Raw genomic sequence first — 11,567 nt, forward strand, 5'->3', positions numbered from 1 at the left:
AAGCAGAAGGATCGATCACTCACCGATGCACTGGCCGAACTTGGAGCGGTGGAGGAGTCCGTTCTCGGCGAGCTTGTCGAAGCGCCTCTCGACGGCCTCCCATCCGGCGGCGCCCTCGGCCTTGCTGATGAACTTGAGCCCCTTGAGCGCGTGCGCCGCGGCGGACTTGGAGCGGTCGAACCTGGGCCCGCCGCCGCGGCGGTTGATGGAGGCGATGCGGCGGAGCTCCTGCGACACCTGCTTGATCCGCGACGAGGCGTTCCGGATGATGGAGCTGCCGGATGAACGCCGGTTCTCCAGCGTGCGCGCCAACAGCGTCACGTCCGAGTCGTCGCCGTTGCCGCCGGCGTGCCCGCCGCCGTGGGCCGGCTTGACGCTGTGCACCGCCACCGAGTCGTCGCGCACGTCGAGGGTGATCTCCACGTAGTCGTCGTCGTCGTTGGACGCCGGCGAGGCGGCGCGCGGCGGCGGCGCGGAGAGAGGCGCGGACACGGACTCCGCGAACCGCGCGCTCTTCCGCGCCCCGGTCTTCTTGCTCAGCGGGCCGCTGTGCGGGATCACGCGCTCCCTGCTGGCCGCCCCCTCGTGCGGCGGTGGCGCGGCGGCGGACGACGACGACGACGACATCTCCACGATGTCCCCGCCGCCCGGCCTGGGGTTATGCATGGCGATCGATCGATCGGCCGCCCCTTCCCGTCAGCTGCTTGCCAGGGAACGAAACGCTTTTACGCTGGTACGGAGGGGCGGGCGGGTTCTGTCGTAGTCGGCAGCGAGGGAGGGAGGAGGAACCAGGAACGGGAGGCGAGGGATGGACGGTGCGTTTGGCGAGGAGGGGCGGGGAGCTTTATAGCCGTATCGGGACGGGGTGCGCGTACGTTACTCGTCGTCGTCGCCGCCGCCGCCCAGCAGTGGAGTGCTGTGTGTGTGGGCCGCCCGGCTCCTTTGCGATGCAGGCACGCAGCGATTACCTTGGGTGTGCCGCTGCACTGCCACTGGACCGGGTTCAGTTCCTTGAAGGCGTACCCGGGTTCATACCTGACCATCTAAACAGGAACAGACACACACATGACGGTTGGTTCAGTTCATGCACTGAAATCTCAGGGTATTTAAATTTTGGTTTCTAAATTTTGGAGCTTCTTAGCACTTTGGAATGATCAGGAATCAATTCGTTTTTACAGGAAAAAAAACAGAAAATTGAAAAAGAAATATTCCGCTTTCCAAACAGAGCAAGCACTAGCAATTAACATTACTGTAGGTTTGGGTTTGCAGAGAAGCGTCCTTTTCAGGAACATGATTTTCACCCTGTTTGCTTGTTGGTTTCAGCCAGCCTAGACTAGCCAGCCAACAGTGTTTTTTTCTCACAATAAACCAGCACCAGCCAGTCCAAACCAGCCCAGAAACCAACCAGCGAACAGGCCGTTTGTGGATAAACATCGTAGAGGACTATGATGAAAGCTTGCACACTCATTCGGCCTGTTCGCTGATTGGTTTCTGGGTTGATAAGTTCGACTAGTGCTGGTTTATTGTGAGAGAAAAACGCTTGGCTGACTAATAAACCTAGACTGAAACCAACATGCGAACAGAGCGAGGACTCATTCCGACCAATCATCGTGTCTTCCATATCCTCTTTTTGTTGTTGTTTTTTTATTATTTTTGAAGAACCGCACAGATTGTACCTATCCTCGATCGGTGGTGATGGACTGGGAGAAAAATCACGCGGAAAACACTGCTGCTGCCTGGTGCTTCCTCGTCTTCGCCCTCCCCGTGCCCGTTCGCCGGTTCGGGCCTCGCGTCGCAGGCCGGCCTTCGTTTCGTCAGCGTCCGTCGTTGTACGCGCGCGGTGTGTCGTATGCGGCGCGCGGGCGTATGCACTAGACTACTAGTAACGTGCGTGTCGCCGAGAGCGCGTGCGTGCTCTGCTGGCTGCTGCTCACCTCTGCGCTTTGGACACGGAGACAGATCTCTGAGTTTGTCTTGGCTCACTATGGATCACTAACAGGCTAACAGCTATGCGTCTGGGCACGGAAAGGAAATGCGGCGACTACGGGATGCGTTTCGTAAAATTGGGGCTTAGTTTCTCGTTCATACTTCATACCCTGTAACATTGACGTTATACATAATAAGATCCTCCTCTCTTTGGTATGACTTCTTTACAGCGGCTTCGCCAATAAGAGCCAAAGACTTCTCATTTGAGTAATTTTATTCTTCTTCTAGTAAAAATAAATAAATAAATAGCTTTCCCCCTTTTATAACTTCTTGCAAAACCATTTTATAAGCTATAGCTTTATACATTTGTTTGAGAAGTCAAGAATATGTCCTCACCGACGACGGTGCTCGAGTGAGTTCAAAAGTCCTCACGAGGACGTATGTGCTATATGTTACTGACACTTGAGAATGAAGGAACTTTGCGAAATATAATGAATTTTACGAGTGAAGTCCATCGATGACGATCATGTTTGTTTCGACGCGCGTGTCATCTTTTGTTTTTTTTAAATATATATATAATGACCCATTCTCTTCCTTCCTAGGCTGGCATCATCCACTAGCTAGCTGCAGACAAATTTTTGGGTCGCTTTTCTCAACGAGGTGTCACCCTTCCTCAACCAGTACTGCTGGGGGATTTCCTGATGGACGAACTCAAACAATCTTATTAGATAACCTAAAGGTACTCCCTCCATCTTAAAAATACAATTCTAGATTTAAACCAAGTCAAGTTTTTTAAACTTAACTAATTTCATAAAAAATAATATTAACATTTATATCTACTGCAAAAATATATTTCATAATTAATGAATTAATATTTATGTGCGTCATAATTGTTAGTACTTTTTACATAGATTTGGTTAATTTACTCTTTAAAAGTGAGAATTGTTTTTTTTTGTTGGCCGGGCGGAGCTTTGTGTAAATCAAAGTGGGCCATGTGGCCCCTTTAACTTAGAAAATTTATTAAAAGGAACACTTCTATCACCACTTAAATGATGGTGAATTTCTAATCTAGTCCCCTCTATAACTCCCTCAAGTTTCTCAATTTTAGTTCAAGCTCCGCCACTAACGAATGGAGTGGATTAGTTTGTATATAGGTATCATACCTAATAGCTATATTTTTGTGCTAAAAATATTGGTTCTACTATTTGACACCCTTTTATACACACGTGTTCGCTCGTGTGGTGAGTGTGCCATATTATCTCTTATCGACACCATCCAACCTTTTTGGCTTAACTTCATCTCTTGTCCTACATAGAACACCGCAATGTCGCATGGTTAGCTCCAAGACGATCCATGATTCCACGATGGACGGTCATCATTAAGAAGCAGTGTCCCTAGCATTGTCCTAGCCATCGAATCGGATAGGACATTTTTTACATTTATATCCATATATTAAAATGAATATAAATATAAATCAAATATCCTAGAATATAAATAATAGGATCGTTTGATCCAATACTATTGAATTATAATTTTATTTTTTTCATTTCAATAATTAAATAATATTTTTAGCTTACGTGAAAAACATATTATTTTATTGCAATTCATTATCAGTTGAATGATGTTAATAGCATTCACGACAGTTGTAATTGCTCTCACAAAAACAACAAGTATGATATATATAAAACTACCACCACAAGGTAACATTTAAAATAATACACTAGAAATTGTTAATGGTCGCTAAAGAGTCGTTAGACCATTCACTAATGAATTTTTTATTCATTTTTTTGTCTCTAACAGTGAGCGGTGCTGGAGCTGACCAGACATGATGGTGCATCGTTCTATATAGGGCATGTGATGAAGTTGAGCTCAAAGAAAAGCTTGAGGACTAAAACACACTTTCATAGTTTATGAATGAAATTAAGCACAAAATGCAATGTTCAGTCCTAGTGTTAAATTGAGCCCAAAGTTAACTTTGACGATTGAAAGCTGCTAAGTTTAGCAGAATAAACCAGAATCAAATCTTCCAGACTGTAGTATTCAGATACATGTACATGTATACAATAGGCACTTGGTTATGGGCCAGACTACTAGTATAGACTGTACTATATAGTTGACACCCCCCTTCAAACTCAAGGTGAATGCTAATTAAGAATCAGACACATTGAGTTTGAAAAGATAAAAACGATGATGTTCCTTTGTTTGAGGCTTGGTGAAGAAGTCTGCCACTTGAAGCTCAGATGGAACATATTTGAGATCAACTGTGGACTGTTGGCAATGAGATCTAATAAATGATGCATCAACACCAATATGTTTGGTCAGCTCATGCTTGATTGGATTATTTGCGATTTGAATAGCACTCATATTATCACACAAAAGAGGTGTAGAGTTATCAGATGAAGCTCCAAGATCAGCCAGCAACCATCTAAGCCAAATTATCTCAGCAGTTGTAGTAGCAAGAGCTCTAAGTTCTGCTTCAGCACTAGAGCGTGATACTGCACTTTGTTTCTTTGATTTCCATGCAATGGGAGAAGTACCAATAAAGATGCAATAACCAGTGATAGAGCGACGGTCCATAGGATCACTTGCCCATGTAGAATCAGAGTAAGCATGCAGCTGAAGTGGACTTGACTTGGCATAAAATAGTCGTTGTGTTGTTGTCCCTCGTAAATACCGTAGAACACAAAGCAAATGTGCATAGTGAACTGATGTGGGGGCACCAACAAATTGACTAAGAATATGTACAGCATGAGCAATGTCGGGCCTTGTTATAGTAAGATAAACAAGACTACGCACAATATGACGATATCGGGAAGGATCAACAAGAGGTGTACCATCATTGGGTCGTAGCTGAAGATTAAGCTCCATAGGTGTTGCTACAGTACGAGTATCAGAGAGGCCAGATTGAGCTATTAAGTCTTGAAGATATCTCTGTTGTGACAGATAATAGCCATGATATGTCATTTGTGACTTCTATGCCAAGAAAGTACCTCAAAGAACCGAGATCTGACATCATGAATTGTTCATGAAGACGTGCCTTTACAAAGGCAATTTATTTAGCATCATAACCAGTAATGAGCATATCATCCATGAAAGCATCTAGGCCCCTAGTTGGATTTCGGTGATTAATGTCAATACAAAGTTACTATGACTAACGTGTGTTTTGCAGAGGCAATTAAGTTAGGTCATGGTAATGGAGATCAATTGGGCAATCGAGGTTATCATGCCCCTACGATGGAAATCGTTTCGGTTTTCAGAGGACGGACGACAAGGTTAAGGATAACTAGTTCTAAGTGTCAATTGGAGTTGGAGAGACACTTAGGGTAGTTTAGGACTTTGTTTTTTCCTTTGGCCGTACTATGAAGGGGGTATGAACGGGTAGCTTGACCTAGTTGAGTCTAGTGAGTTAGGTGTGGTGCACACTTGTTAAAACTAGCTCTAGGTAGCTCCTATGAATGCCTAAGTTCCTTTGGAGCAAACTTCATTCACATATGTTCGAAAGTTGGAAGTGAATGGAGGGTCAAACACTGACCGGACGCTGGCTCCGGTGCAACCGGACGCTGGCCGCAGGGTCCGGTCAGTTCATTTGACTGAAGTGAACAAGTCTGGTGTGACCGGACGCTGGAAGGTCATGTGACCGGACGCTGAGGGCCAGCGTCCGGTCGACTCCAGTAAGGGTCCAGACTTGGGAAAGAGTGACCGGACGCGTCCGGTCAGTGCTGACCGGACCCTGAGGGTTCAGCGTCCGGTTGAGTCCAGTAAGGTTCCAGTAAGGGTTTTATGTGACCGGACGCGTCCGGTCAGTGCTGACCGGACCCTGCCAGCGTCCGGTCGACTCTTTAATACTGGTTCGCGGGTTGAACTGACCGGAGCGTCCGGTCATCACGATCGGAGCGTCCGGTCGTCCCGTAGAAGCTCATAACGGTTCGTTTTTCAGGCTGGCTTATAAATAGAAGGTCCACTCGTGAGTGGAGTATCTTTTGCTCATTCCAACAGCTGAGAAACACGTTTGTGAGTGCCAAGAAGAGCAAGGTCCTAGTGAAGTGTTTGTGATTTGAGAATCCAAGAGAGTAGCCTCACTAGCAAATCAAGAGTAGCAAAGTGTGCATCCATCTTCTCATTAGGCTTCGCGTGGTCAAGTGAGAGTTCGTGCTTGTTACTCTTGGTGATCGCCATCACCTAGATGGCTTGGTGGTGATTGGGAGTTTGGTGTTCACCCGGCGGAGCTTGTGGGTGACCCAACTCAAGTTGTGAGCGGCTTTGGGTGATTCGCCGCGACGGAGTGTCGAAGAATCAACCCATAAAGAGCACTTGATCCTTGCGCGGATCAAGGGGGAGCTACACCCTTACGCGGGTGCTCCAACGAGGACTAGTGGGGAGTGGCGACTCTCCGATACCTCGGCAAAACATCGCCGCGTTCCTTTCTCTCTCTATTTACTTTGAGCACTTACTTTGAGCATTTACTTTGAGCAATTCAATACTTGTTTTTACATCCATAGAATTGCTTGCTAGAGTAAGTTTGGAACTTAGGTTGCGAGGTTGTTGTGCATTAGTTTGATATAAACACTTTTCTAGGCACAAGGGGTTAATTGGGCTATCCGTAGGATTTGACTATTGCAAGAAAATTTAGAATTAGCCCAATTCACCCCCCCTCTTGGGCATCTTGATCCTTTCAATTGGTATCAGAGCCTCGTGCTCACGTTTTTAAGCTTAATCGCTTAGAGCAAGATGTCTCACGGGGATGGACCTCCTCCTATCTTTGAGGGAGATGATTTTCCATATTGGAAAATCCGCATGGAGGCATACTTAGAAGCTCTAGATGTTGGAATTCTTAGAGCCGCCTCTCAAGGGTTCCCCGCACCTAGGAATGCCGCACAACTTCAAGGCGATGAAGTGAATTATGAGAAATGGAATGCAAAGGCTCGCAACACCATTTTTAGAGGCCTTTGCAAAGAGGTGTTCAATCGTGTAAGGAACCACAAAGACGCCCATGCTCTATGGTCGGACGTTTGTGCGCTCCATGAGGGAACCAAGAGTGAGCGTGAGGAACGCTATCATCTTGTGATTAAAAAGCTAAATTCTTTTGAGATGTTTCCCAAAGAAAGTGCTAATGAGATGTATTCTCGATTAAATGTTCTTGTAGAGGAAGTCAATGGGCTTGGACTTACTCAAATGTCACCATCCGATGTTGTGAGAAAAATCTTGAGTGTCCTCCCCATTGATAAATATGGGCACATTGTGACCGTGCTACATCAAGGTGATCTTTCCGCCGCTACACCGACACAAATCTTGGGAAAGATCAATGCTCATGAGATGTACATGCACATCACACCACAAGATGGCTCATCCTCTACAAAGAAGAAAGAGAAGGACCTAGCATTCAAAGCTAGCCAAGACAAGGGCAAAGCAAGACTTGAGTATGAGAGCTCAAGTGATGAAGATGATGAAGAAAGCCTTGCCCTCATGGTGAAGAAGACCACCAAGATGCTAAAAAAGCTAAACAAGAGTGGCATCAAGTTTGATGGCAAGAAGAAGAAGTTCTTCACTAGCTCAAGAAGAAAGCCAATCTCCGAGATGGATTGCTACAATTGTGGCGAACTTGGTCATCTAGCTCATCAATGCACAAAGCCCAAGAAAGACAAGTTCAAGAACAAGGGCAAGAAAGATGATTCAAGTGATGAAGATGAAAAGAAGAAGAATAAGCCATACAAGAAGAGAGATGGCAAAAAGAGGGAGTTCTACAAGAAGAAGAAGAGTGGCAAGGCCTATATTGTCGGTGATTGGCTCACGGACATTGATTCATCAAGTGGATCATCCGATGATGAGAGTGACGATGAAAAGGTGGCCGCCATTGCTATTGATCTTGCATCTTCACCACCACTATCGCCATCATCCTCAACACACCTATGCCTTATGGCCAAAGGTGAACGCAAGGTAACTAAGAGTGATGATAGTAGTGATGATGAACATGCTAGTGATGATGATAGTGATAGCGATGATGATGACTCACCTACTTATGATGATCTTGTCAAAATACTAAGAAAATATACTAAGATCATTAAAAAGAGTAGAGCTACAAATGAAAAACTTGATGCTAAAAATGATTCACTCTTAGCTAAGTGTGATACATTAGAAAAGGCTAATGATGAGCTCAAAGAAACAAATGATTCTATATCATCCAAACTCAAGGAGCTCAAATCTTCTAAGAAAGAGCTTAAAGATAAAAATGATAAACTTGAGTGGGTGCACAATGAACTTATCACTAGTCACAATAAGCTAAAAGATGAATATGCAACTCTAAAGATCAATTATGATACCCTTATTATTGTACAAGAATTCTTACCAAATGAGCCACATGATGCTACTAACCATGTTGTTAAGATTGATATAGCTACCTCATGTGATGATTTAATTGATGAAAGCATTGAGCATGGATCTAGTAGCAAGGGCAAGCAAGTGGTTGAGTGCAATGACTATGATGAGTATGTCAAGCTCAAGAGTAACAATGAGAAGCTCATGAAAGATCTTGAAGAGATGAAAAGTCACAACACCTTTGTGCTAGAAACTCTTGATCATGACAAAGAGGTGATCCTTGAGAATGAGAAGTTAAAAGAAGAAATCAAGAAACTCAAGGAGGAGAAGAACAATGATCTTCTCAAGGAAGAGAACAAGAAGCTCAAGATGGAGAAAGAGCATCTCAAGGTGGGATTGAGTAAGTTTGCTAGAGGCAAGCATCTCCAAAGTGAGCTACTCATGAATACCGTCATGAAGATGGATAGAAGTGGCATTGGATATATGGCAAGTGTAGAGAAGAAGAAGGCTCAAGCTCAACACCAACAATCAAAGCCAAAGCCAAAGCCAAAGAGATGTTTTGAATGTGGACAAGAAGGCCACTTTGCTCATGAGTGCCAAACTTCACCACCACAACCCTTGCCCAAGCATGCTAGACCCTTTGCCTTCAATGCTCACTACATGCTTAGAAAAGATTCGAGTGGAAAGATGAAAGTCATGTTCTTAGGTCCCCCCAACAAGAGTAGGCCTAAGAAAATTTGGGTGGCTAAGTCACTTGTTGAGAAGGTGAAGGGCCCTCAACAAGCTTGGATCCCTAAAGCTTGAATCTCTTGTGTGTAGGTGAACTACAAGACCGGTGGAAGTCATTGGGTTATTGATAGTGGTTGCACTCAACATATGACCGGTGATCCTCGTATGTTCACCTCACTAGATGAAGAGGTAGATGGACAAGAAAAAATAACATTTGGAGATAATTCAAAGGGCAAGGTTAAAGGATTGGGCAAAGTGGCAATATCAAATGATCATTCCATCTCTAATGTGCTCTATGTTGCTTCATTGAGCTTCAACTTGCTATCCGTTGGGCAATTGTGTGATCTTGGCTTTCAATGCTTATTCACCGAGAAGGAGGTTGTTGTATCCAAGTTAGATGACAATCAAGTGATATTCAATGGATTTAGATACAACAACTTATATCTAGTTGACTTCACCTCCGAAGATGCAAACTTGAAGACTTGCCTATTCACCAAAACAACACTTGGGTGGCTATGGCATAGAAGACTTGCTCATGTTGGAATGAGCTCACTCAAGAAGCTTATGAAGAATGATTTGGTGAGAGGGTTGAAGGATGTGAAGTTTGAAAAGGACAAGCTTTGTAGTGCATGTCAAGCCGGCAAGCAAGTTGCAAACACTCATCCAACCAAAGCTTTCATGTCAACCACAAGAGTGCTAGAACTCCTACACATGGATTTATTTGGACCAACAACATACAAGAGTTTGGGAGGAAATCTCTATTGTCTTGTGATTGTGGATGACTATTCAAGATATACATGGGTGTTCTTCCTTCATGACAAATCCGAAGTTGCATCTTGTTTCAAGAAGTTTGCCAAGAGAGCTCAAAATGAATTTGAAGTGAAGCTAAAGAAGATAAGAAGTGACAATGGCAAAGAGTTTGACAACACAAACATAGAAGCTTATTGTGATGAAGTTGGAATCAAACATGAAGTCTCCGCAACCTATACTCCTCAACAAAATGGTGTAGTTGAGAGGAAGAACCGGACTTTGATCACTCTTGCAAAGGACAATGCTAGATGAGTACAACACTCCCGAAGCTCTATGGGCGGAAGCAATCAACACCGCATGTTATGCATCCAACCGCCTATTTCTTCAAAAGTTCCTTGTCAAGACACCATATGAGTTGCTCAATGGGAAGAAGCCGGACATCTCCTTCTTTAGGGTGTTTGGTTGCAAGTGCTACATCTACAAGAAGCGGCAACACCTAGGGAAGTTTCAAAGGCGTTGTGATATAGGTTTTCTTGTTGGTTACTCATTGAAGTCCAAAGCATATAGAGTATTTAATCATGCCACCGGCTTGGTTGAAGAAACATATGATGTGGAATTTGATGAATCTAACGGCTCCCAAGGAGCACATGAGAATCTTGATGATGTAGGTGATGAACCATTGAGGGAGGCTATGAAGAATATTCCGGTGGGAGACATCAAGCCAAAAGATGATGAAGATGATGTACAAGTCATTAACCAACCTTCTTCATCAAATGTACCACAAGATGGTGAAAAAGTTGGGAGAATAGAAAATGAAGATACTCATATCTCCCATGAGTAAATGGTGGTACAAGCACAAGATGTTGATGCTCCACAACCTCCTCCTCAAGTGGTCAATAGAAGAAATACACCTCTCCTACAAGATCATCCACAAGATCTCATCATAGGGAGTCCAACAAAGGGGGTGATGACTCGATCTCAAAAACTTACCTCATTTATTTCTCATCACTCTTTTGTCTCTTGCTATGAGCCTACCAAGGTAGAAGAAGCTCTCAAAGATCCGGAGTGGATCAATGCCATGCATGAAGAGTTGAACAACTTCACTCGCAATGAAGTTTGGAATCTTGAAGAGTGACCAAAAGGTGCAAGAGTCATTGGAACGAAGTGGGTGTTCCGCAACAAGCAAGATGATCAAGGTGTTGTTGTGAGGAACAAGGCAAGACTAGTAGCAAAGGGGTTCTCTCAAGTTGAAGGTTTAGATTTTGGAGAAACCTTTGCACCGGTTGCAAGATTAGAAGCCATCCGTATCCTTCTTGCATATGCATCACATCATGAAATGAAACTATATCAAATGGATGTGAAAAGTGCATTCTTAAATGGCTTTATTAATGAACTAGTCTATGTTGATCAACCTCCCGGGTTTGAAGACCCTAGATATCCTAATCATGTTTATAGGTTGTCCAAGGCACTATATGGGCTTAAGCAAGCCCCAAGAGCTTGGTATGAGCGCCTTCGGGATTTCCTTATTGAGAAGGGCTTCACCATTGGGAAGGTCGACACCACACTATTCACCAAGAAGCTTGATGGGCATATCTTCATTTGTCAAGTATATGTTGATGATATCATCTTTGGATCATCAAATGAAGACTCATGCAAAGAATTTGGTGAATTGATGTCCAAGGAGTTTGAGATGTCAATGATTGGTGATCTTACATTCTTTCTTGGTTTTCAAGTAAAGCAAATGAAAGAAGGCATCTTTATCTCTCAAGAGAAATACACAAAAGATCTTCTCAAGAGATTCAAGATGGATGAATGTAAGCCAATCAAGACCCCAATGCCTACCAATGGAC

The 11,567-nt window shown here is 44.1% G+C and overlaps 1 protein-coding gene across 1 annotated transcript in view; it reads right to left on the minus strand.

Moving 5' to 3' along the window:
* Positions 1-832, minus strand: part of LOC136486880 (respiratory burst oxidase homolog protein B-like) — a 6,254-nt gene extending 5,422 nt beyond the window's left edge. Inside the window, exon 1 of the mRNA XM_066483942.1 lies at positions 24-832. Coding sequence (XP_066340039.1) covers positions 24-666 — 643 coding nt within the window. The 5' untranslated portion in view covers positions 667-832. The remainder of the gene's footprint in view (positions 1-23) is intronic.
* Positions 833-11,567: the final 10,735 nt, after the last annotated feature.

This window comes from Miscanthus floridulus, chromosome 10 (assembly GCF_019320115.1).
Source record: "Miscanthus floridulus cultivar M001 chromosome 10, ASM1932011v1, whole genome shotgun sequence".
Classification (NCBI taxonomy): domain Eukaryota; kingdom Viridiplantae; phylum Streptophyta; class Magnoliopsida; order Poales; family Poaceae; genus Miscanthus; species Miscanthus floridulus.